General features: G+C 43.0%; 1 protein-coding gene across 1 annotated transcript; it reads left to right on the top strand.

The window, feature by feature from the left end:
- The first annotated feature begins 4,302 nt into the window (after positions 1 to 4,302).
- Positions 4,303 to 26,942, top strand: Fnta (farnesyltransferase, CAAX box, alpha). The gene is made up of 9 exons (XM_036166541.1): positions 4,303 to 4,543; positions 6,652 to 6,737; positions 10,366 to 10,480; positions 13,677 to 13,781; positions 17,523 to 17,649; positions 20,101 to 20,249; positions 24,300 to 24,362; positions 25,944 to 26,115; positions 26,334 to 26,942. The coding sequence occupies exons 1-9, from the start codon at positions 4,344 to 4,346 to the stop codon at positions 26,448 to 26,450; spliced, it is 1,134 nt and encodes a 377-aa protein (XP_036022434.1). The 5' UTR covers positions 4,303 to 4,343; the 3' UTR covers positions 26,451 to 26,942.
- Positions 26,943 to 26,971: the final 29 nt, after the last annotated feature.

The following is a 26,971-nucleotide window of genomic DNA, read 5'->3' as shown; positions in this document are numbered from 1 at the left end:
TAGGCAAAACACATACATATAAAATAAAACACTTAAAATATTTTTTCTAAAAGAAAATGCCTCATAGACTTGTGCTGTGTAATATTCCTTTACACTGTATGAATATATGTCGCTGTGATTGGTTTAATAAAAAAGCTAACTAGCCAATAGCTGAACAGAATAAGATTAGGAAGAAGAGCCAGACTAGGAGAATGCTGGGAGGAAGAAGGGTGGAGTCTGGAGTTGCCAACCAGATGCAGAGGGAGCAGGAGATGAATGTGCCATGTTAATAAAGGCACCACGTCATGGCAGAGTGTAAATAAGGAATTTGGGTTAACTTAAAATTTAAGAGCTAGTAAGTAATAAGCCTGAGCTACTATCTGAGCCTTTGTAATTAATATTAAGCCTCTGAGTGAATATTTGAGAGGGGCTGTGGGACAGGAAGACTCTGCCAGCAGACTTGCCTACAGGCAAATCTAATGAAGGCATTTTTCTCAATTGTGGTACACACACACACACACACACACACACACACACACACACAAACAATCAAATCTCAGATCTTTACCATGATACCTGCCTCTTCTTTTCCTACATTCACAGTATTCAACCATATTAGCATTCTCTGTGAATCAAGCATATTCTAAGTATGCATTTCCCATTTTACACCTTGCTCAAACATCTCCTTAGAAAGCCTTCCTGACCATTCTACCCCAAAAAAGACACCAAGAAGCAAGAAGTGGTGACCCCAGCCTCTAATCCTACGAAGTGGATGGAGAGCATGACTAGACGTTCCCAGAAAGAACTGATATCTTCCACAGAACTTTCCACAAGGCCGGTCAACTGGTTAGAATGTCAGTGGTTGTGCGGAGTTTGGAAAGCTACAAGTCCAGAGCCAAGTCACCTTGGGCCATCTTTATACTTTTTAATAGCCAGTGCTGTCCTTTGGACCTAACATCTTTGTGACCAATGGTTAAGTCTTTTGGAATGTACAATAGACACATACCTCCCACCAACCAAAGGCTAAGAATAACATCAGAGAGCCTGTGAGGCCTAGAGTAGAAGTTTCCCCACTGTGCCTTAACCCACCAACTTAATGTTTCCATCAATGTATTTTTTTTAGAGATTTGTTTTCATTATTTTTAAATTATTTGTGAGGGCAGGTAACCGGAGTCTAGAAGAAAGAGTAGGATTTCTTGGAGCTGAAGTTAGAGGTGGTTGTCAGGCACTCAACATACACTCTACCCAGTCCACAGGAAAAGCATCAAATGTTCTTAACCACTGAGCCACCTGTCTAACCCATCCATTAGTGTATTTAAAAAGTGCCTGGACCTATAACTATTTATGTTCTGTTACTATAAAAACTGTTACCACATTAGACCACGGAATTCAGGGTAAATTCTGTAAATTTTGTACAGGGCCAGGGGCACTCATACTTGCCTTCAGAATTAACTATCTTTTGAGGTGAGACTTGAGGCTAGCATGGGGGATATGGTTTCAGGCCATCTGGTGCTACATAGCAAAACTCCCCACTGGAGAGGAGGGTGTGACACAAACATTTATATCCTCTCAACTTGCTTACCTGTTTTATAGTTCACATTTAACACCAACCACCTCAATCATAGAGAAGACCCAATGGCTGACTCTGAAGTTAAATGGGCAAAAAAAAAAAAAAAAAAAAAAAAAAAAAAGCCTAGTAGGGCAGTGGTGGCGCACGCCTGTAATCCCAGCACTTGGGAGGCAGGCGGATCTCTGTGAGTTTGAGGCCAGCCTGGTCTACAGAGCGAGACCCAGGAAAGGTGCAAAGCTACACAGAGAAACCCTGTCTCGAAAAACCAAAACCAACCAAACAAACAAAAGAATACTTTCATGGGAGCTGGAGAGATGGCTCAGCAGTTAAGAGCACTGGCTGCTCTTCCAGAGGTCCTGAGTTCAATTCCCAACATCCACATAGTAACTCACAACTATCTATAATGGGATCAGATTCCTTCTTCCTGTGTGCATGAAGACAGAGCACTCATATCCTTTAATCCTAGAACTTGGGAGGCAAAGGCAGGAGGATCTCTGAGTTTGAGGATAGCCTGGTCTACAGGGTGAGTTCTAGAACAGCCAGAGCTATTACACAGAGAAGCCCTGTTTCAAAAAACCAACAACAACAACAAAAATAAATAAATAAATAAATAAAAGATAACTATATTTCAGTAGCCCACTGCACAATGACCTTACATCTTGTAATGGACCAGGGTGGCAGGAAAATCATCAATCTTTCTGGCGTCTATGGAAAAGCCTGCCAAGTATTCTTTGTTTTTCTTGCATGGTCTCTTCATGGAATAAGGGCAGAACCGTTCTATTTTCTTAACTACACTCTCAGTAGGAATCACAGTAGTGTTAACAATCTCACATTCTGTGTTCCAGACCCTCCCTCCCTCCCTCCCTCATCTAGCACACTCCGAGAATACATGTAATCACCAAATGGATGGTTTAAATTCTGGGTATTTGCCACGTGTTAAGCTTTAGCATGGTTCCTTAGAGGACCCTCCTCTGAAGCACTCCTATTGCTGCACTTTCTACATCACCCCGTTGCCAGTCATGAAGCAGTTTAAGTGGTCTGCGTCCCCAAATCCCTAACAGCAGTCCGGTGACCTCTGAAAGGGGACACCCAACTCATTTTTCTATCTACTCAGGGCATTTTTTTTTCAGGCCTCAGAACCTCAACCGCTAGACTGAGGGCCCCTTTGCATCGGTTAACCGGTGTCAGGAGCTCTCAGAAAACCTTAAAGAATTTCAGATCGGCTTAACATCCTTCAGGACCAACTCAGTTCTGTGGCTGCTGCTGTGCACCAAAACTAAAGAGGTAGCCTAGATCCCCTGACTACTGCTGAGGATGGGATGTGCACCCTCCTCTGGGAACAGTGATGCTTCCCAACTAACAAATCAACAAATCAAACTGATTCGAGATGGAGCATAAGGGCCATGGAGACCAGATAAAAACTCCATCAGCCTCCTCCTGTGGATGGGATGTTCCCTCTAACTCTGGGTCTTCTCCTTGATTGCTCCTTCTTATCCTCCTCACACTATGTTTCTACCCCGTTTTTAAAACGTTTTACAGAAACCCCTCCTGGATCAGGGCACTGCCGTCACTGGGTCCACATTAGGACAATGGCTACCCTGGCTAGGTCCCCTAATCTTCAGTATAGCCCCTTCTCATCAACTGTTTTCAATTGATCCACCACAGTAGATCAAGTTAAATCTCTCCTGCATCATAAAGTCAACCCAACTTATGACCCCTTAGATCCCGGGGACGCACAGGAAACAGCCAGTGAGAGAATATAGCCCTCCCGCCATTTTTAAATCTATCCTCAATGTCTAGAGTGAAGGCCTAATAATCCGAAACTCAGGACAGGAATGTTGTTCTGACTGATAACACCTGTGGGCTGTTAAGATCCGGGATCTGCAGATGGACTCTTCTATCCCCAAAGTTCCCTTTTTTGCTCTATAAAACGCCCCACTGCCACCTTCATTTTTTTCTAATTAAAGGACAATCTGCTTCCAAAGACGCCAGTCTCTCTCTCTTATTTCTACTTTGCTTCGACCAATCCTGATGTAAGCGTCCTCCCTAGAAGATACTGTGACCAGGCACTTTGGTTTTTGCACTGCTGTGAGTGATCATGGTGCCTAATTGGTAGTAAATATGTGTTAATTGAATGTATTCTCTATGACATTTACAAAGGTGCTTCCCTTCCCCATAACATGCTAACATACATGCGTATTACTCGTACAGAACCCAAACTTAATTTCTATAGACAAAAACCCCTGGATTAGTAAAATTCTGCTTTATATAAACTCCTAGCATAGAAAAACATGTCATGTGTGAAAGGCTCTTTCAGGGTTAACGTGGAACCCTGAAGGGAAGGGAGGTGGCCGGCTGCGGACCCTTTGCAGTTCCTAACGCTCCTAAGATGATCCTAAAAAAGGGGGCGTCTGCAGACTGCAGAGGTAGCTCGGTGGTAGAGCACATGCCCAGCATGTGCAAGCCTTTGGGTTCCATCCCGGGCGTTGAAAAAGAAACAAAAGCAAAGAAATGAAGAAAAGCCACCCGGAAGAAGGAAACAGCAACTAACAGCACTGGTTCTCAATAGAAGGCCTCTGCGACGCCCTGCAATCAGGACGGGACCCGGGAACCCGGGCAGCGACTACAGTCGCTAGACTGGCCAGGCCAGGCCTCCGGGCCGGGCCCTCTACCCCACGCCTCTATGGTAGCCCCCCCCACACCCGAGGAACCGGAAGTAAGCCACGCCGGGGGCGGGGCGGGCCGCGGAGGGGGCGGGGCCTCCACCACCACCTCTGCTGCGGACGGAGGCGAGATGGCGGCCACGGAGGGGGTCGGGGAATCTGCGCCAGGCGGCGAGGCCGGACAGTCGGAGCAGCCGCCGCCCCCGCCACCCCCGCCGCCAGCGCAGCAGCCGCAGGAGGAAGAGATGGCGGCCGAGGCCGGGGAAGCGGCGGCGTCTCCTATGGACGACGGGTTTCTGAGCCTGGACTCGCCCACCTATGTCTTGTACAGGTAACGCCCTCCCGCGGGCCGCGGCGCCGGAGGCCCCGGGCGGAGCGGCGCTGCCGGGGCTGAGATGCGCGCGACGCCGCTGCCGGGCGGACGGGGGCGCCCTCCGGGTCCGCTGAGCCCCGGGTGCGGGCAGGCTGCTGCTGCTGCGGCGGCGGCGGCGCTCTTCTTGGGAAGCTGGGGTGCGGTGACACTTCCGTGATCCCGCGGGGCTGTCCTGAGACGACAGCCGTGCATGGTCGGACAGGTGCACTCTTGGTAGCTCGCTGCGGGACCGTGCAAGTTACATTAAGGCTAGACTGGCTCGGCAGAAACGCTGCCCGGGCTTTCCATGGCTTCTGCTGAGTGGAGAGAACTTTCTTGCCTTCCCCTCGTCTCTGCCACCACCGCCTGTGCTCATTCCCTTCTGTCCCTTCCTCTCTGTGTTCCCTAGCTCCCTTGTCAGAAACTACTGTCCTCCGTGGTTCTGCCTGAACCCTTCGGGTGACTCATTGGCCGTGCTTTTATGAATGAGTGAAAGGCATTATGCAGCGGTTTCTGCAGCTGAATTACTTCACGTTGGCCGTGGGGTTCGCTAACGCTCAGAACTTCTCCGATTTGTGAATTATGTTCTTCAGGTGACTGTGTCTGGTTTCCGAAGGACGAAATGGTGGTGTTTTCCAGGCCCCTCTCCAGGTTATAGGTTTCATATAGGTCATTCTTTCCCCTGGATTCTTACATAAGGGATAGATACAGTGTCAAGGTTAGCTGTGTACCACAAAGCGCTGCTGTCAGTAGCTGTTTAGTACAGAGAAGAGGAAAAGAGTGTAAGTAAAGGATGGTCACACTGGGCGGTTCATGGAAATCTCACCTAAGTGTCTGTTTCCATTGTAGCGTTGTTTGGAGGCGACTCCCTGGGTTGTTTGAATGCCTACAGTATGCTATATGTGTTTTAAGTACCCAGTCAGTATCTGTTACCCATCCTCAAAATAGCCTTCTAAAGTTGACTGGTGGGATAGTACCTTCATTTTATAGATGAAGAGACGGACATCTGGAGAGATTAAATAAGTTTCTTAATGTCACACAGGAAGTTGTAAAGCTAATATTGCAACTTAGGCAGTTGTCAGATTCCAGAGCCTTCTCACACCTCATGTGTGCTAGGCAGGCATCCTCCCACACCCCAGGCCCTCTCACTTGGCCAGTGTCCACTGGAGCCACCCTCTGGTGTACAATAACTAGTAGTGTGTAGTTTGGGTTTTTGTTTGTTTGTTTGTTTGTCTTTTGGTGTTGGGACATCACACCTAGGACGTTGTACATGCATTCTATCCCTTGAGATATATCCCCAACCCTACTTTGAGTTTAAAATATTAGTTCCTAGTAAAATTCAGGTTTTTAAAAATACTAACGCCAGAACTTTACTAAATGAATAAGACTGATTTTTAAGTTAAAATTGAATACTTTCTGGAAGACCACATTTTGCCACACCATACATTTGAAATTGTTGATTTATTGATTTTTTTTTAAATATGTATTTTATTTTCTGTGTGCCTGAGTGTATGTCTCTGCTTATGTAGCTGCAAGAGTCCTTAGAGGTCAAAAAAGGGCATCACAATTCTTGGAACTAGAATTATAATTTCATAACTTCATTATGAAATGTCATCATTTCATAACTTTTATAACTTCATGTAGGTGCTTCGAACTGAACTCTGGCCCTCTGCAAAAGCAACAAGCAGCTTTTAACTGCTAAGCCATCTCTCCTGCCCCTTACTTTTCTTAATTCAAAGATGGCTTTCTTTTTTTTTTTTTTTTTTTTTTTGGTTTTTCGAGACAGGGTTTCTCTGTGTAGCTTTGCGCCTTTCCCGGAACTCACCAAGCTGGCCTCGAACTCACAAAGATCCGCCTGGCTCTGCCTCCCGAGTGCTGGGATTAAAGGCGTTTCATTTTATTTTTAAGAGTTTAATATGTAAAACAAAGTAGCAGAGGTTGGCCTGGAAGAATCCAGTCATTACATTAAGATCTCAGTAAGTTATTAGTTTGAATGAGTGATTGTTGCCATTAAAAAACAACAACAACACTAGCATTGTTTTTCTTCTAACATGTTTGAGTATATTTATGGAAACGTCTATTTTCAGGGACAGGGCAGAATGGGCTGATATAGACCCAGTCCCACAGAATGACGGCCCTAATCCAGTGGTGCAGATCATCTACAGTGAAAAGTGTAAGTTTACGTTTATTAGGAAAATCTCTGTACGTTAAACTTCTATCAGAGTTGAAATTTACAGTCACATAGCAAGAAAAGTGAGAGGTTTTTCTTTAATGAGAATCTGAATTACTTCTGGTGAGTGAATGTTATTTTCTCTGTCATTTGTCTTAATATTTTGTTCAAAGAATGGAGATATTCTAAGTAATGAATGTTACATTATAATACATAATAGCTATTGTATGATTGTGCTTTTAATTTGCATTTAAAGTTTAACAAAGCGTTACTGTTTTATTTAGAATAAGCTTTAGTTGCTCAAGTACCAGCATTTTAAAATGTATTTTAGCTATGTAGTGTTAGCCTCAGTTGAAATGTATGTACTGAGATTTTCTTTGACAAAGTAGCCTTTTCTTACCATGAATGTGAACTGTTTTGTAAATGGGAGGTCATACAAATGTTGATTGTTCTTCTAGGAAAGGGTAGAGAGATGAAATGAAATACTGTTTTGGAATTTTATGTGTTTTTATGTTCACATGTGTATATATTTTTTTCTCTCAGTTAATGCTTTTGTTTTTAAGATCATTCTTTTTTGCAAAAAGCATTTACTTATTCATTTACTGATTATTAAATTATGGTAAGAAATGTTGGAAAATGAAGGACAATGGTATGGGGGTTGCCATATATCAAGTATGAAAATGTAGTACCAAACAGATAGTATGTCAGACTGCTATAGAAATAAGAAAGGATAAGTACTGAAGGTAAGTCATCAGTATATATGAAGCCTAAATGTGTGATTAAAAAGCATATTTCATGCTTTCATCAGTGGCTTAATTCTGTTGGCTGTGAATTTAGATAAAAGCATAATTATATCACTATCTCATATCTTAATGAACATGAAAGTAAATTAAAGATGAATTAATGTTCTGAAACAAAAATAAGCTGTATGCAAGTATGAGAGAGTGATCTTTGGGTAGGAATGTAGTTCTGGTAGAGCACTTTGCCTGTTGTGTGCTAGGCCCCTGGATTTGATTGCCTCTGGTCAAGAGACATTGTAAACAGGATAAGCAAAGAAAATAATATTTAGTTCTTATTGTGATGAAGGCATTATGAAATTAGATGTAAAGTACTCTATTAAGGAAAATGTCAGGGTATAAACTATATGAAAACATTTTCTGAAATATCTCCACATACTATTTGTAGAAGAAATAGAAATATTTACCTCACTAGTGATGGGAGAAATGTAAACCTCAACTTTATGAGATTTGTAAGGTTTCTTGGGGCCAGGAGGGAGACAGAGTCTTACTTTAGCTCTTGCTGGCCTAGAATTCACACACTGTGACGGTCTGGCCTTGAATTCGCAGAGATCCACCTGCCCCTGCCTCCTGAGTGCTGGGCAGAGGTGACTTTCTCAGTTGAAGTTCCCACCTCCTAGATAACCCTAGCTGTGTCAAGTGGACAAGAGAGTAACCAGCACAGTAAATTAAACCTGTCAGAAATTTAAAACTTACACAGTAGCAGAACCGTGAGCTAAAAACCAAACAACATTATGGGAAAAGATGCGTTATAAAAAGCAGGACTGATAATCAGAATTTGGTAAGGAACTCTTAGACAAGAATAAGGAGACCACATTAAAAGAATGAACTGAGCTGGGCCTGGCGGCGCATGCCTTTAATCCCAGCACTCAGGAGGCAGAGGCAGGCGGGTCTCCGTGAGTTCGAGGCCAGCCTGGTTTACAGAGTGAGATCCAGGAAAGGCGCAAAGCTACACAGAGAAACCCTGTCTTGAAAAACCAAAAAACAAACAAACAAAAAAGAGAACTGAAAAGCCACAGAAAATGAAAGTCCATTGGCCATTAAATAAGAAATCTATTATTATTAAGGATAAAAGATATGAAAAATAAGAAAGAACTTAATGTAGACCTATGAATAAAGTGATGTCTAAAATTGAAATTGTCTTAAGCTCCATCTATTATTATGGCACATAGTAGTTTTTACATGGCTAGCATTTTTGGAAAGTAGTGTGATATATCTGTAAAAATAGAAAGTACTCGGTTCTTAAAACTGAATGCAACCAAAAAAAAAAAGAAAGAAAAAGAAAAAAAAAGCCAGGTGGTGCCTTCCAGCACTCAGGAGCCAGAGCCAGGCGATCTCTGTGAGTTCGAGGCCATCCTGGTCTACAGAGAGAGATCCAAGACAGGCACCAGAACAACACAGAGAAACTCTGTCCTGAAAAACAAAAAAAAATTGACTTTTATATAGATGATTGTTTTTATCTGTATGTGTGTGTGTGTGTGTGTGTGTGCGTCACATGGATGGGGTGTCCAAGGAGGCCAGAAGATGTTATGGAAACCTCTAGAACTGGAGTTCAGGAGGGTTGTGTGCTCTGATGTGGGTGCTGGGAACCAAACCAGGCCTCTGTGGGAGCAAGTGCTTTTAACTGCTGAGTCATGGCTCAGCCCCCAAGTGCTACTGCTAATACACATTCCGGGCTCACTCTATCATATGGTATAAGGGAGGTGCCAAAGAGATAGAGTGTAGACAAGAGCAGAGGAAGGACCCAAGTTCATTTCTCATCACCTACCTGAGACAGCTCATAACCACTTCTAACTCCAGCTCTAGGAGCTCTGGCACCCTCTTCCAGCCTCCATGGATACCTAAGCACACACAATCGCACTAAATGAAAATAAAAATGTCTTTTTTTTTTTTTTTTGTAAAAGATTTATTTATTTATTTATTTATTATGTACACAGAAGAGGGCCCCAGATCTCATTACAGATGGTTGTGAGCCACCATGTGGTTGCTGGGAATTGAACTCAGGACCTCTGGAAGAGCAGTTGGTGCTCTTAACCTCTGAGCCATCTCTCCAGCCCCTAAAAATGTCTTTTTTAAAAAAGCTGTGTGCCAAGGGTTAAGAGCCTAGCCACCTGGCTTAAATTCTGGTGTGTTCATCTTACTGGACCTCTGTCTCTGACCACATTGTTTAACCCCTTTGTAGTCAGCACCCATAGAAAATGTAAATGAGGACAGTGAAGGCACTATTTTAGAGAGAGAGTGAATTCTTACACACATGCTAACACAGAATTTGGCTCATAGTCAGCACCAGGAATATCAGCTGTTAAAATATGCAGCCGTTTTTGAAACAGCAAGATCAAGGAAACCACCTGTATATCTCAGAGAGAAATAGATTAAAAATAAAACTTATGAACTATATAACCATTAAGAAGATTTAGATGTTACAACATGAGAATTTTATGTCAGATATTTGGGAGATTTAGTTTGACATTAACCTATAGTGCATATGGTAAGCATGATTAGACTTTATAGCTCATGCATTGTGTCTGTGACGTTGAGTATTGTCTGAGTAGCACTCACGGTCATTTGCCTCTGCGGACTTGGTGCCCAGCTGTAACCCTAGCTCTTGGGAAGCAGGAAGATTAGGAATTCTAAACCAGCCTCGGTTAGGTAGCAAGTTTGAGTCCAGCCTGGTATACATGAGACACTATCTCAAAAAAATTACTATCACACTAGTAAAACAGCCCAACCAGCCAACTGGTGACTGCACTTCGTTCCTGGTGTAATGATACGGATGTAAGTGTAGTGGGGTTTAAACTGTGGTGACCTGACGTGCCTGTGTGCTCCGTCTCCAGTTAGAGATGTTTATGACTACTTCCGAGCTGTCCTGCAGCGCGATGAAAGAAGTGAACGCGCCTTGAGCCTCACCCGGGACGCTATTGAGTTAAATGCAGCCAACTATACAGTGTGGTGAGTGACAGAAACCATTAATATTTACTGCGGGCTTCTAACTGAATTTCAATGTTCTTTCTGTCTTTTTTTTTTTCCTTTGAGCTGAGGATCAAATCCAGGGCCTTGCACTTGCTAGGCAAGAGCTCTACCACTGAGCTAAATCCCCAACCCTCAATTTTCATCAAAATAATTCACATATTTGTCTTAAAGTCTGTTGAATGAAAACCAACACTCTTTGCCCCATTCTTTTGTGCCACCAGAGTCCCATTCCTGCTTTCTTGAATTCTCTTCTGTGTACCAGATAACACTGTGGTACTGTTGGCTTGTTTTTGCATTGTCAACATGATTCTTTCTGTGAAAGCCGCAGAGTTCACTGCACCTTCCACAGCAAATGACTTAGGCTCCCTGCGATCCGTGTTCTTTAATAGACTGCTGAAGGGGGTATTTTGTTTTAAATTTTTTTTTTAATTTTTAATTTTCTTTCCAATCTCAGAAAACAAATCAAAATATTAAGGATCCCTGAAATATTAATCCTAATGAGATCTCACTGGACTCAAGTCATTTCATAGCGAGGCATTCACGTGACCCAACTAACCCCTCAAAGGAAACTTCTGGGAACCTGAGCGGCTGCATTAGACACTCAGAAAATGAAAACCAGGTTTTGATCTGAGACGCTGCCCTTGATTTGGCTTTCAAGCCAAGCTTGTGATGTGCATCTCCTCTGCCCGTCACTCTAAAGACACTTTTCTGGGACAGTGTGAGCCGAGAACTGTTGTTAGGTTCAGGTTCTGGTACCACAGCAAGTCTGGGTTCGAGATGATGCAGAGTCGGTCTGTGAGGCGGGTCCTAGAGGTACCTCACCTTCTCCTGGAGCTATACAAAACCCAAAGAAATGGGGTCTGTGCTCAGGGCACAGGGGGCTTCAGAGGATCCTTATGAAAGACAAGTTAAAAATGGCAAGTGGGACAGGTGTGAGGCGAGAAGGGGTGAGTGACTGGCTTTCTGTCCTGCACCACTGATTCCATGAGACTGACGGGAGGGACGGAAGAGCAAGGACAGGGCGGCCGGTGCGCAGATGTCGGGAAGGAAAAGGCAGACAGCTAGTGCAGTTCGTTTAACAACTACTATAAATCAAAGACTTAAAGGAGATTAAAGACCAATCAGAATAATTTGGCAACTTTAATTCTTAGGAAGATCAAAGTTCCCTCCAACCTAATTTGATGTTTTATTACTAAAAGCAAAGACCAGTATGGTACAGTATTACTCCAGAGGAATAAAGAAGAGCCTCAGGCTGCTTTACATTCATTTGAAGAATGGACGCCTCCTACCTCAAAACGCTTTAGGGAGGGACTTGTTTTAAATTTTTTAACTTATATTTATTTGTGTGTGTGTGTGTGTGTGTGTGTGTGTGTGTGTGTGTGTGTGTGTGTACACAGTGCATATACATCACAGCACCCTTTGGGAGTCAGTTCTTTCCACTGAGTGGGTCTCAGGGATTTAACTCGGGTCTTTAGGCTTGGTGTCACCAGCCCTGTTTTTGTTTTCCAAAACAAGGTCTAATATAGCCCAGGTTGGCTCCATAGGTCACTGAGGATGACTTGTGATACTGCTGTATCCACTCCAGGGTGCTGAAATTCCAGCTATGTGCCCCCATGCCCCGTTTCATGCATGCTAGGCAAACATGCAATCTATTGAGCTGCATATCCAGCTGAGATTTCTGGTTTTGTTTGGTTTAGTTTCTTATGTGCCAGTAACTAATTCCTCTCCCAGACTCTGTGACTTGTAAATACTTCTTTACTACTGAATGTGTCAGACTCTGGTATCTATTCTGCCATATAAATCTTTTGTCTTTTACTGTTTTTTGATTTTTAATAAAAACAAGACAAAAAACCCTCAAGGTGTCACTATGCAGGTCAAGCTGCCCATAAACACACAGAAATCTGCCTGTGTCTGTACACACGCTCTCTGTCCTCAGTGTTGGGATTAAAGGTATAAACTACCACACTCAACAATTTTAGATTTACTTTCTCATTTTATAGAGTGCATCCTTGAGTAGAAGAGAACTTAGACAAGACTGTGTGGATGAAGGTGTTTGACGTGGGCTGGGGGGGCTCAGTGCTTAAGAGTGCTTGTTGTTTGTTTGTGGTTTTGGTTTTGAAAACAGGGTTTCTGTATGTAGCCCTGGCTTTCCTGGAACCCTGTCTGTAGACCAGGATGGCCTCAGAGATCTGCCTGTCTCTGCCTCCCAAGTGCTGGGATTAAAGACGTGCTCTTGCCCTCATATATGAGCTGGATTTGCTTCCCAGCAACCATGGTAGCTCACAACCATGTGTAACTCCGGTTCCAGAGGGTCTTCTGCCTCTTCCACCTGTGTACACATATGGCACATGGATATATGTGTAAACAAAACACCTAAATACATGAAGAAAATCTTTTTAAGTTTGAGATTTATTTAAAAATTTTTTTGTCTTAAAGCCTTTAACTTTACTAACAGATTTCTACATTGGAAGCCTTTTTCCTTCAGAATTTTGCAATTTCCTTTTGTGTGTGTGTGTGTGGTGTCCCCGTCCCGTGTCCCCCCCCCCCCCCCCCCGCCCCGCTGTTGTGGAGAAGATTTCTATTCCTCTTTTAAACCTTTTTTTTTTTTTTTAAATGTGTCTGAGTGTTTTGCTTGCATGTATATCTGTGTACCCCATGCATGCCTGTTTCCTTCAGAGGTCAGAAGAGGGAATGGGCTTCCCTGGAACTGGAGTTACAGATGGTTGTATGATAAAGGCTGTCAAAAGATTACTTTACCGTTTATTATCAGCCAAAATCTGTGCACAAATAATGTTTGTAGTTAATTAATTCTTATATAGTGTATGTATGCAAACTATCCCTTAGAAAAGAACATGTCTTTTTTTTTTTATTACAGAATGCCAGCGTCCAGAATATAACCTGAAAATAACATTTTAGTTACTTGTCTTCCCATTCCTTAAAGCTCAGAACTTTACTTTTTTTCTCTTTTGTATTTGTTGTGTGCTTCTGTTTACACATGAAATGCTTGTTTCTTCTAGTTCTAGATGCAGGAACTCGAACAGTAATAAGCTCTTAGATTGCTAACCTTTTGGCTGTGTAAATAAGGACCAGACTGATGCCTGTATCTTGTTCGATATGCTTACTAGGCAACTTGTGTGCAGTAAGGAGAGTTTGAATGCTTGCTGTTTTGCTGTAGGCATTTCCGGAGAGTTCTCTTACGGTCCCTTCAAAAGGATCTGCAGGAGGAAATGAACTACATCACCGCAATAATTGAGGAGCAGCCCAAAAACTACCAAGTTTGGTAAGAGGAAAGCCAGAAGGACATCTGTCACTCTGCTAACAGCATTGGTCACGGGGAGCTGAGATTTCGTTATCATCCTAGTACTTTACATTAACCTGTCCCCTGCCTCCTGTGGTTGTAAGTTGTGACCTCAGGAGCAGCACTGCTAGAGTGGGAGAAATCTGAAGATCGTTTTCTAGTCAGTATCAAAACTTGTATTTGATACTTCATTCCTTTAACTGAGAATGGTTATTAGTCTTGTGGACACCGAGAAACTAGAAACAGTCTGAAGGTGAAAGTGAGTAACAAAACCAGTTATTTTTAGGAGCATTGTGAAAAGCATGATGGTAAAGGTTTGCATAGGGTGCGTTTGTAGCCGTTCCTCCATGAGATATCCTGGTTTGTAGTGTAGGGGTCTTTATGGTGAAGGGAGACAGGCACTCATGTCCAGACATCCCGTGCAAGGCCACACTCCCAGGGACACTTGGGCCCCATTTGGTGGCACTGTTTGGAATGGTTAGATGTGGTGGTGGTGGAGGAAATGTGTCACTGGGGCGGACTTGGAGAGTTAGAGTCGCGCATTTCCAGTTTGCTCTCTGCTTTGTGCTGGAACTCTCAGCTTGCAGCTCTGTCTGCCACGCCTGCTGCTGAGCCTCCCCACTGTGATGATCTCTCCTCTGAGACCATCAGACCACATACGCCAGTTTTCCCTTGGTCGTGGGTGTTCTGTCACGGCAACAGGAAACAACTAACGTAGGAAGTAGCAGGACATCTGCATGCTGGCGTGACAGCTGAGTGAATGAACAGTGGTGCTATTATATCCTATAAGCTGCACTTTGGGAAGAAGGACGGAGTCAGTGCTGGACAAGAGGGTTTGATCAGGATATGGAAAACAACTGTCTAAAGGGAGCTCAGAAGTTCTCTGTGGGGGCTAGCCTGAGTTGGTGATTAAATATGGGGCACTGTCTGCTTCCTGGAAGTGAAACCATCGCTGTGATGAGGGTGTGCAGGGAGAGTGAACTCAGAGAGCGGACTGCCAGAAGGGCACCGATGAGTCAAGGTCAGGAGACAGGTGGGAGCTGACAGCGGAAGCCAGGGGTGCAGTATGTGCTTAGCATCCGAGTACCTGTGCTCAGTCTCCAGCGCATGCACGTTTGCGGCCAGGGTGGATTAGCGCAAAGAAGGAAGCTGAGAACTTGGACCACGGTTGGGATAAAGATTGGAATGAGAAGGAGTCTTGGGCACAGGTTAGCAGGAGGAGGAACTCTTCATTCCATAAAGGAGAGAAGTAGCAAACATGAGCTGCTATCTGGGTAATGACTTTTGTAATCCAGTTTTATCATGAACGAGTATGTAACTGACATAAATATAAAATTTTCAAAGAATTGGAACATAAAAGACCTAATAGTAAATAATGCAGCATGATTTTCTAAATCATGCAGTTACTATAGACACTTCCTTTTGTACAAAAACTGTGACAAGCAGCTTCATCACTGTACCCCATGAAACCAGATAGTTGCATTCCTAAGAAAACTGTGTTATAAAATGATTGTTAAGCCAGGCATGTGGAGGCTGAGGCAGGTATAAGTAGTTCCAACCCTGCCTTGGGTACAGTAAGACTGTCTAAAAAAACAAGACAAGAACAAACAAAACAGGAATAAGAAGAACAATTCAAAAGATTCATGTAAGCCAGAAAAGAGATTAGCTGGAAATTTTAGACCTAGTGTCCACCCTTTGGACATTCCAGCATGATGTGGTCATTACAGATGTGTTGGCACCATTTTGTAGCTGTCATGGGAGGTTGGAGATCGCTATTCTAGACCCTCCAGTTATTAAACAAAGACTGCGGTATTTATGTGTAGTTTTGGGCAGGCTCTGATTCCAGCCGCCGTGGTGTTTCCTGGTCGGCAGTTGTCATCTTGGGGGTCCAGTTTCAGGCTCCTCTGGGTCAGGGTATTACTGCGCATGTCGGAGCTCTCTGCTTAAGGCATGGCCCAGTGCTTTCGGCCTTAGCTGCCTCACTTATATCTAAAAATCAGAAGCAATAAAATACAAGTATGTCATCCTTGTCTGGATACTGTAGACAATGTCATTAGCATCTGTCACCCAATGTAAGGAGAACCGGAACACAGATCCAGCCAGCTGCTGCTGTGCACCTGTCAGTATTTACTTAGGATACGTTGTAAATTGTCCACACTGCTGGCTTTCATTCTAGTACCCTAATTGGTCCTTTTTTGTTTTGGTTTTTGGATTTTTAAGACAGGGTTTGTCTGTATAACAGCCTCAGCTGTCCTGGAACTCACTTTGTGATCGACTGGCCCCACACTTGGGTCCACCATTCCTCTGCCTCCCGAGTGCTGGGATTAAAGGCCACCATGCCTAACTGGTCCTTTTATTAAGTTCTCACCATGAAACTATGCTGTAAACTATTCCTCTCTCTCTTTTTTTTTTTTTTAAGATTTATTTACTTATTTATTATGTATACAGCATGTATGTCTGCAGGCCAGAAGAGGGCACCAGATCTCATCACAGGTGGCTGTGAGCCACCATGTGGTTGCTGGGAATTGAACTCAGGACCTCTGGAAGAGCAGCCGGTGCTCTTAACCTCTGAGCCATCTCTCCAGCCCCAAACTATTCCTCTCTTTAGTCTTTAGATCACAATATCAGGAGAATGTTTTATTGTTTTGTTCTGAGAAGTCAGTTTGGTAAAACTTACAGAAACCAGAGAAAGAAAATGTTAATAGTAGTCAGTGACTTGGAGAGTTGTAATAATAAATTTAGAAATCTTTCTACCTATGATTTTCTTACTGATAGTATCTTGCCTTCTTAGTATGTGAGATGAATCTTTAAGTTTCTCAACCAAGCAGTAGATTATTGATTGGGCATTAGAGTCTCCTTTTTCATATCACTCCTGCTCATTGGTATAGTAAATACTATGGTAGATTTTTAAAGGTCAGTATTATTCCAGTACATCAGAATAGGAAATACTATGATAGATTTTTAAAGGTCAGTATTATTCCAGTACATTTTACACACATGCAATTCACAGTGTACTAATCAGGGGTCTTTCTAGACTATTCACAGGTATGCGTTACCATAGTGATTCTGGTTTTTTCCTAGTCACGTAGAGATGGAACCCAGCGTCACACATACTAGGCAAATGCTCTAGTGTTGTGCTAACTACCAAGCCTCACAGTGCATTTTAGAATCTTGGGTGTGTATAACTTTTTAGAGTAAGGAAAACTAAAAATGGAACCCAGTATAAAACACAAGTTTTTTCCTAAGACAGAAATTTGTCTTGTGACAGAGTTGTAACTTGTCCTAGTTACATATTTTCTAGGGCCGAAGTAAGTCCTGCTACAAACTGGTAGGATGAAAAGCCGCTTGTATGGTGACATTTTGAACATAGTGATAACTGACTAGTTTTAAGTAGAGAACCATTAGACGGGGTGGATGAGTGTCACAATCTCCCATTCATCTATATGCAGCTTTAGAATTCCTGAACAAGAGTTCAGGCTGTGAGATTACTGTACTTGCAAGTCTGGCCTGCGAGAAGTCATCCCTGTGTCCTAGACACCTGCTCGTGTACATCTGTCACTGTGTGCTTCTCAACTCCAGTGTGCCGGAATTCCCTGTCACAGTTAACCTCTTTCTGGCAGTCTTGAGATTGTACCTCTTGAAGGCCCTTCTGCATCACCTCGTGGGCACCTGAGGCCGATGTGTCAGTTCTCAGGTAACCTAAGCTTTCCCCTCTTTGCACAGGCACCATAGGAGAGTGCTAGTGGAGTGGCTAAAAGATCCCTCTCAAGAGCTTGAGTTCATTGCCGATATTCTTAATCAGGATGCAAAGAACTACCACGCCTGGCAGCACCGACAGTGGGTCATTCAGGTATTGCCTTTCTGAAGTCTAAGGGTGCGTCTGAACAGAGCACGCATGGGTATTGTGCACATACGGTTAGAAACCTGTTAAGATCCTTGAAACCTGACATCCTTCATGCCAGTTACCTTTTGTAATCTCTATGGATATGTTAGCAAATAACTTCATATTAAAGAAAAGTAATAGCAAATTTAAAGAAAGTCGAGATTAAATTTACATTTTATGTTTTTTTGAGACATGGTCTCATGTAGCCCTGGCTGTCCTGGAACTCACTATAGACCAGGTTAGCCTCAAACTCGGAGATCTACCTGACTCTGTCTCCTAAGTGTTAGGATTAAAGGCATGTGTCCCCATGCCATCACAGTTTTTTAAGATTTATTTAAACAGGTAAATTTCTTCATAGAGGGGGATATATTTTCTGAAGCTATTCAGTATCTTTTTTTTTTTATTTTTAAAAAGTCATTTTTGGGCAGACAGAATCTCATGTTGACCAGGTTGGCCTTGAACTTGCTATGTAGCTCAAAGTGTCTTGACTTTTTGACATTCTTGCTTTTGCTTCCCAAGTACTGGGGTTCCAGGAACGTACCACTATATTCAGTTTTATGTGCTACAGGGGATTGGACCCAGTCCTTTGTGCATGCCAGGCAATCTACCAGCTTAGCTGTACCCCAAGCCCTAGTATTTTTTATTTTTATATCGAATACTGTAATCAGCTGGGTGTGGTAGTTTCATACTTGTAATCCTAGCACTCAAGGAGACAAAGGCAGGCAGATCTCTGAGTTTGAGGCCACCCTGGTCTACATAGCAAATTCCAGGCCAGATAGGGAGACATAGTGTGACCCTGTGTCAAAAACAAAAGCAAATAGAAAAGAAAATTGTAATTACATAAAGCTATGTGTCACACACAAATAGACATACATGTCTGTCTATTACCATAACAACTTAATACAGTGTCACCATTGTCTTTGAAAAGCTACCTCATGTAGTGTGTGGTTTTTACTGAATTGTCAGAGGTTCGGAATGAAGGGAGTCCAAGTTACATTGTAGCTTTAAGTTCCTCTATCGAAAGTTTCTTCTATTTTTACATTGGATATGTATGGCTTCATGTTTCCAATCCAATTTTTAGAAGGCCAGATTATTTTCAACTCTAATAAGAGACAAGTGAATTCTGAGAACTGAACACAATCTGTACACTTTTCATGCTAAGTAAGATGGAACGAGATGCTATGTCCTCAGGTGTGGTGGCACACGCCTGTAATTCCAGCACACAGAAAATAGGAGCAGGGGATCGAGAGTTTAAGGCCAGCCTGGGCTACATAAGACCCTGTCTCAAAAAACAAAAACTGAAAGAAGATCACGTCTTCAGTTTGAAAGTGAGACATACACATCCTTAAAATCATGTAAGACGGGGATTGGAGAGAAGGCTCAGTGGTTAAGAGCACTTGCTGCTCTTGCAGAGACCTAAATTTGATTACCAGCACCCACGTGGCAGCTCACAGCTGTCTGTAACTCCAGTCCCAGCGGATCTGATGCCCCTTCTGGCCTCCATGCATGTGGTACACAGACAGGCTTGCAGGCAAAACGTTCTTACACATCAGATTAAAAATGAAGGAAAAAATAATTAACAATAAATGATGTAAGCCAGTGTTTCTCAATCAGTGGCGCATGGGGATAATCAGCAATGTTTGGGAGTGCTTACTGTTTATGGTCACACAAATAGCACTCTCCATCATTCATCAGCACAGAATTTGTCACCAAAATGGTCTCTTAGTTTCTTACTTTCAATGTGACTTTTACAATCAGGAGCCAGCTTACTGAAATTCTTACTCTTGCTAGTGTCCATTAGAAATGTTTTTCAAAATGCCCTAACAATAAAGTAAAACTTCAGTACAGTTGTGTGTATTTCTCTGCATGTGTTTAAGGTAATTTTATCATGTATTTGCTTTTAAAAATTTACTTATGTATTTTGTTTGTTTTGTTTTTGAGACAAGGTTTCAATCTGTAACCCAAGATAGCCCTGAACTCTTGATCCTCCTGCCTCAGCTTCCTGAATACTGGGATAATGGGTGTGAACTCCCACTCCCACCTACATACACATTTTGTAATGCTGTTCTTTATTTGTTAGATATTAGTTTTCCCCTCTAAATTTTCTTTGATGACTTCTGTTTGTTTAGTTTGTCTTTGGGATCTCTGTTCATTTTTTTCCTTTGGGTTTTGAGACAGTGTCTTAGGTAGCTCAGGTTGGCCTTGAACATATATAGCTGAGAATGAGCTTGAGTTTCTAATTCTTCTGTCTCCACACCCTGAATGCTGGGATCACAGGCTGCTCTTCAAATGTGATAACCCCTGTCTTCAGCCCTACCTTCTTAGCTTTGCATTGCTTATTTTTTGTTTGTTGTTTTTGTTGTTGTTATAAATAATAGACCATTTCTAACTAGATTTTTTTTTTTTTTTAACTTTTAGGAATTTAGACTTTGGGATAATGAGCTACAGTATGTAGACCAGCTTCTCAAAGAGGATGTGAGAAATAACTCTGTCTGGAACCAAAGACACTTCGTCATTTCTAATACTACTGGCTACAGTGATCGTGCTGTGTTGGAGAGAGAAGTCCAGTTAGTATCATGCTTTATTCATTTCTTCACTAAAAATGTGCATGCCTGTCATGTCTCAGGCACTCAGATGCTGCACAGTCAAGACTTCCCGTGGTCCTGCCCTTAGGGACTCAAATGGGGTAGATTTGGGAAGCAGCATGTCAAGGATGAGATTGCTTGTGATATGGTACATCTCTGTGTTGCAGTTCCTTAATTTCTTGACAGGTTGCTTCTAGAGATTGTGAAGAAATCCAGCTTCATAATGCCAGGAAATTTCATTCTGGATCTGTATTCACTAAATTCTGTGAATTTTAGATAGTCGTTCCCAAATGCCATGTTATTCTCAGATTGGATTTTTGGCTGGACAAGTGTGAAGTCGTCACATTGTCCATTAACTGACTGTAGGTGTGGAGCGATACTCCTGGCCTTAAACAAGGAGGGCTCCAGATATTGCCAAGTGCCTTTTGTGGCAAAGTCACACACTCATGGGAGCGCATACTGAAAGGTGCTGTGTGTAAAGCTGCAAGGAGAGTTTGTTTTATGTCGATAAACATTAATCGTCTCTACCCTTATAACCTTATTTGTTCATTTGGTTTCGGTGTCTATTTCACACTTTCAGCATGCATTGTTTGCTTTTGTTTGGGCTTTAAATGTTTTTCAGATTTTTTTATTTTATTTCATTGTGTGTGTATGAGTATTTTGCCCAAACGTATGTCTCTTTATGATGGATGTGCCTGGTGCCCATGGAGGTCAGAAGAGGGCATCGGATCCCCTGGAACTGGAGTTACGGAACGTTGTGAGCCACTGTGTGGACGCTGGTCCTCTGCAAGAGTAACCACTGCTCTTAACCTCTGAGACGACTCTCCCCGACCCCTTTTTAAAATAGGGTCTTGCTTTGTAGCCCAGGCTGGTCTTGAACTTGAGAGTTTCCTTCCTCAGCTTCTTGAGTGCAGGGACTCCAAGGAAGCACCACCACACTCAAGAGTCTGTTCTGGACCCAAATAAACAGTGGATGTAAGAAGAGAAAATGTCTTCATTGGGTTAGCTTTTAAAAGAACTGAAATACTGAATATTAAGCATGTGGAAAGTACATTCTTGTCTCCTCTCCCTTTAGGAATGGATCAGTGGCCTTCTGCTGTTAAAGAGAAATAAGAATCTGAGTTTGCCCTAATTAAGGCAAATCCCCTAAAGATGGCAAAAATGATATTTAAAATGTTAGTGATAGATGTGTTTATCAAGAATTTATAGTATGTTAATTAAAATTTTAACTTTTAAAACTATAGGTAGATATATAGATCTAATTATAGTTTCTTTACTCTTTTCCCCCTTATAAAAGTAGTGTAGTATATTTATGGGAGAAAATTATACTGAGTTAAGTAAGTTTAAAGACAGGATTTTCTTTTTTTATTTAAAAGTGCTTTTTTTTTTTCATTTTACATACCAACCACAGTTCCCCTCCCTTGCCTCCTCCTGCTCCCCACCTCCCATTTCTGTCCCACCCCATCCATTCCTCAGAGAAGTTAACAGAGTCTGGCATATCTTGAGGCAGGATCAAGGCTGAGAAGATACCTCTCCATAGGGAATGGGTTCCAAAAAGCCAGTTCATCACTAGGGAAAAATCCTGGCCCTGCTGCCAGAGACCCACAAACTGCCCAAGCCACACAACTGTCACCCACATTCAGAGTTCAGTCCCATGCAGGTTCCCCAGGTGTCAGTCCAGAGTCCGTGAGCTCCGCTAACTCGGGTCAGTTAAGACAAGATTTCTTATTCTTGAGGTGGGATGTAGTTTAGTTGGTAGAGCACTTGCCTGGCATTGTAGAGCCAAGGATTTGATCCTCACACTGCATGAGACCAAGTATGTATCCTCTGCACTTAGGGGGTGGAAGCAGAAACATCAGAAGTTGAAGGTCATCCTTTGCTGTCTACAACCTCACTCAAAAAAAAAAAAAGATTAAATGAAAAATTGTAATTCTCTCTAGAAAAAGCTACAGTATGTATATCCTTCCAAGCTTTGTCAATACGTTTGCAAACATTTGTGCACAACGTTTTCCTATAGGTATTGTTTTTTGTGTGTGCAGGGGTTTTGTTTGTATTTGTTTTAGTTATGAGACAAGTTTTGTCTGTCACAGACGGGCTTAGACTCCATACATGGACTGACAGGGTTTTGAGCATCTAGTACTCCTGCCTCCACCTCTGAGTGCTGGGACTACAGGCCTGGGCCACCACACTGGTTTCTTTTGCTTTCATTTGCTATATCATAGTCAGATTCTGTGCAAGCATAGTCTACTACTGTAGGGTAAGTATACTTTACCTAATTACTTGGGACCAGTCCTGCTTGAGATTTTGGAATAGTTGCATTGCATTGTAATTTATTATTAATCTTGTCTTATATACTCATGACCATTTTTATTTGTAAATTCCATAGCTGTGGGTTTTTTGTTTGTTTGTTTTAAGACAGGGTCTCTGTACCAGACTTTTTCTTTTGGGCCACAAAATCATGACAGGGAGACTTTTTTTGTTTTGTTTTTTTGTTTTTTGAGACAGGGTTTCCTGTGTAGTTTGATTCTCTGACTCTGTAGATTGGCCTCGAACTCCCAGAGATCTGCCTGGCTCTGCCCTCCCAAGTGCTGGGATTAAATGCGTGCCCAGTGCTGTCTGATTTTTTTGCTTGATTCATGCTAGCTCTTATAACTTAACCTGTTATTCTTCATCTATGTTTTGCCTCCAAGCTTTTTACCTGTTTTTTTCTTCTGTGTATCTTACTTTCTCCGCTTCTTGTATCTGTCTGGCTTCTGACCCCAGGTGTGTCCTTGTCATTCTCTCTCATTCTCTTCTCCCATTTCTCAATCCTAGATTTCTCCCATTTATTCTCTCTGCCTGCCAGCCCCGCCCATCCCTCTCCTAACTAGCTATTGGCTGTTCAGCTTTTTATTAGACCAATCAGGTGCCCTAGGCAGGCAAGGTGCAACAAATGCAACCCATCTTTATATAATTAAACACACATCCTTACAACATTAAACAAATGCAGCATAGACAAATGTAGCACACCTTTACACAGTTAAAGTAATATTCTGCAGCATAAATGAATGTAACATACCATCTTTACATATATTCCACAACAGGTCCATTGTATAGCCCAGGCTGGCCTGGAACTTGCTTTATAGACCAGGCTGGCCTTGAACTCAGAGATCCTCCTACCTCTGCCTCCCTAGTGCAAAGACTAAAGGTGTGTGCCACCACATCCAGCTCCTTGCCATTTCTTCTATCTCCTAAGATGATGTCAGATTTCTTAGGTATAAGTTGATCTTTGATTCACCAGCCCAGGTTACTGTACCAATAAAAAATAAGTCTCCTTGTTTTTAGCTAACATTCACTTCAGAAAGAAAAATGTCCAATATTTTTTTAAGGTTATTGAGTGGTACTAAGGAGCCACTCCAAAGTAAAATCTTTCAAGACTTATGTTTTTATTTGTGTATGTGCCACATGTGTGCAGATGTCTGCAGAGACCAATGACTTCCATCTCCTGGAGCTGTGGTAACAGACGTTTGTGAGCCGTCTAACATGGGTGCTAGGAACCAAACTCAGGTTCTTAGGAAGAGTCGGAAGCACTCTTAACCACCAGGCCATCTCTCCAGCCCTTCCATATAATTGAAAAACAAAACAAAACCCTTTTATTCTGTGTGTATGCATGTTTTGTCTGCATGTATGCCTGTGTATCACATGCATGCAGTACCTGGAGTCGACAGAGGGGGGCCTAGGATCCCTGGGCCTGGAGTTACAGATGGTTGTGGTCTGTCTGTCGTGTGGGTGCTGGGAAGCTGGAAGAGCAGCCACTCTCTTAACCCCACTCCTTTGTGGGGAAGGGGCAGTGTCGAGACAGGCTGACAACTGCATCCTCAGCGTTCTCTTATCTCGTTGGAGCTCCAGTGGTACCAGGATCCTTTGGAGGACCCAAGTGAATGCCTGGCAGGGGAGAAACAGAAAAGCACATGTCAGGTTCCATTCCAGTGTTGCTGAGACCGTATCTACTTCTGATCTGTTCTTCTAAAATAATATTTGTTTTCCTCTCAGGTATACTCTGGAAATGATCAAACTAGTACCACACAATGAAAGTGCATGGAACTACCTGAAAGGGTAAGAGGCTGTCTTCACTGGCTGTGCATAAGAGAACTGCCAGGGGGCTGCTAGCAACAAAATGTGCTCTATAGCCAGGTTCCAGAAGATGCTAAGGAATTGCCCGTGTTGGTACATCTAATGGTAGAAGCAGAGCGTGATTATGGTAATCCCCAGGCATCGTGCCCTCTGTCTTCCCCTTTTCACCTCTAGGCACACATCAACACAGTGTTTAGAGCAGTCCACAGGAAGTGCTGATGCATTTTAATTGTATTTATAACTCCTCTAAGTGATTTGCTTTCTGAGTGCTGAAGCCTCTGGACTTTATGCCAAAGAATGGAATACACACTCATGTGTATTCCTGTGGGCTCAGTACAGCAGGACAGAGTAAACTTGACAAGTTACTCCAGTGGGCGGCCAACCTTTCTACTGCCAGTGTCCAGTGAGTGATGTCTTACTCTTAAAATAAGGTTTCCTAGGCCTGGCCCTTGATGTGCCCAGAGAGCATGGCGTGGGGCCCAGTCACACTTGGAGATGCGCCAGGACCTTTGATCCCCTAGATAGCTGAAGGTTTGAAGAGCTGTCTCAAAAAGAAGTAGGGATGTCTCTCCTGCTCTTTTCTTTCTTTATAACTTTAAGAAAAAGTTCTTGGTTTCTGAGGAGCCAGACAAGGCACGGTCATTTTTATACCTTCCCGAGCAGAAGCAACGGAAAGGCGGAGTGCCCCATGGTTAGGTGGAGGTCACAGGCCCCACTCGCTGCCGTGAAGGTGAAAATTAAGGGCTGGAATGGTGTGGCACTTGGCACTGGGTAGCCAAACTGCAGCAGCTGCAGGATGGTGGTTAGTGGCCGCTGTCCAGACAGTCAGGGGCCTGGCGATGACTGTACCCTGGTCCCCAAGAGTGGAAGTTCAAAAAGTGAGGCCGGTGCTGTGCCCAGTCCCCTCTCCCAGCACTATGGCAGGCTCAGCCGCTTCCCTTCACCAGATATGGCAACCTGAGACCCCTCCTCACAGTGGTGCCCAGGGACCTTGTTCTGTACTGGGGACAAGGATGCTTTCCTTTTGGCTGAAACAAGGTTCTCTTGTTTGTTTTTCCCATCACATCATTGACACTCACTTGATAAGTAAAACTCATTAAAGTTATGAGCATCGCCCAAAAAAGGTTCTTTTCTGCTTTGTGTATGTCAAGCAGTTTAAGTTATAAATGATAGTTTTAAAGCTTTTTTAAGTGATCTCATTTCGACCAGGCTGTTCTCAGACTATGAAGCTGTAGGTGACCTTGAACTTTGTATTCTCTCCCTCCACTTTCCAAATGCTGAGATTGTAGGCATGCATTGCCATGCCTCATTTCTGTGATGCTGGGGACTGAGCTCAGGGCTTTGTGCATGCTAGGCAAGCACTCTGCCAACTGAACTACATCCTCAGTCCAGCTTCATTGTATTTGTAATTAATTTTACTCAACTTTAAATCACCCTTGATAAAAGCCCACATAGCTTACAGTTCTTTTTTTTTCACAGCCTCGTTTGTTCCTCACAGGTCTTCCCTTTCTCCTTCTCTTGTTGCTGTGTGCTCTCTCACAGTGGAGTTCTGTTTTGTTGTAGGATTTTGCAGGATCGAGGTCTTTCCAGATACCCTAATCTGTTAAATCAATTGCTTGATTTACAACCAAGTCACAGTTCCCCCTACCTAATTGCCTTTCTTGTGGATATCTATGAAGACATGCTAGAAAACCAATGTGACAACAAGGAGGACATTCTGAATAAAGCACTAGAGGTGAGGCAGTGGACAGTGTCCTGGAATCGGCTCTGCCGCTGCTCTGCTCTTGGTCCCACTTCTCAGTTTCTCGGGTGGTTTCTGGTTGGGCAGCACTGTGTCAGTCATGTAACCGTTGTACGGAGTCTCATTTGCACAGGACCTACGTTAAGTTGCCATAGGTCCTTGAGGTTGAGCTATAACATTTACTTAAATGCATTTTTATTTTTCCTTTGCAGTTATGTGAGATCCTAGCTAAAGAAAAGGACACTATAAGAAAGGAGTATTGGAGATATATTGGAAGATCCCTTCAGAGTAAACACAGCAGAGAAAGGGACATACCCACGAGTGTATAGCAGTGAGAGCGTTGGACGAAGTGGACGCCGCTTTCCTTCTAAGGGCCTCTAACACGGGAGTGTGAAACTTGAGCGACCATCCCTTGCCTGTGCGCTAAAGTTGTTGCCCAGGTGCTGTTTTTAACAACTAAGTAGGATACTCCTGTATGCTCTTCAGACTAGCTCTAAGAAGTCAGTTCTTGTAAAGCAAGGTCATTGGAGCGGGGTAAAGGCCTTCCCATAAAGGAACTGCTGCTTTTGTAGTCTTCCCAACATTTAACCCAGTCCCGTAGAATCAACTCCTCCCGGAAGGTGTGTGTGCAAGGCTTTGTGCCATTAGTGACTGAAGGTAACTGTTACTGGTTTGCGGTGACTTCAGTCTTGGTGCATTCAACAGGGTCTGCAGCTGCTGACTAGAGCTGCTGTGCCACGCTCACGGTATCTTGCTATCACTGTAACCAACTAATGCCAAAAGAAGGGTTTTATAATAAAATCACATGGATCTATAAACGACAGAACCCTAGTCATTTGGTTTTTAACTC

Source organism: Onychomys torridus, chromosome 17, assembly GCF_903995425.1.
Source record: "Onychomys torridus chromosome 17, mOncTor1.1, whole genome shotgun sequence".
Lineage (NCBI taxonomy): Eukaryota > Metazoa > Chordata > Mammalia > Rodentia > Cricetidae > Onychomys > Onychomys torridus.
The sequence above is the reverse complement of the archived record's forward strand: the minus strand, read 5'-3'. Positions and strand labels throughout refer to the sequence as shown.

Coding starts and splice junctions, on each gene's coding strand:
- Fnta (XM_036166541.1), top strand. CDS start 4,344: ATGGCGGCCACGGAGGGGGTCGGGGAATCTGCGCCAGGCGGCGAGGCC. Junction 20,250..24,299: donor GTGTTGGAGAGAGAAGTCCA/GTTAGTATCATG, acceptor TTTTCCTCTCAG/GTATACTCTGGAAATGATCA. Junction 24,363..25,943: donor GCATGGAACTACCTGAAAGG/GTAAGAGGCTGT, acceptor GTTTTGTTGTAG/GATTTTGCAGGATCGAGGTC.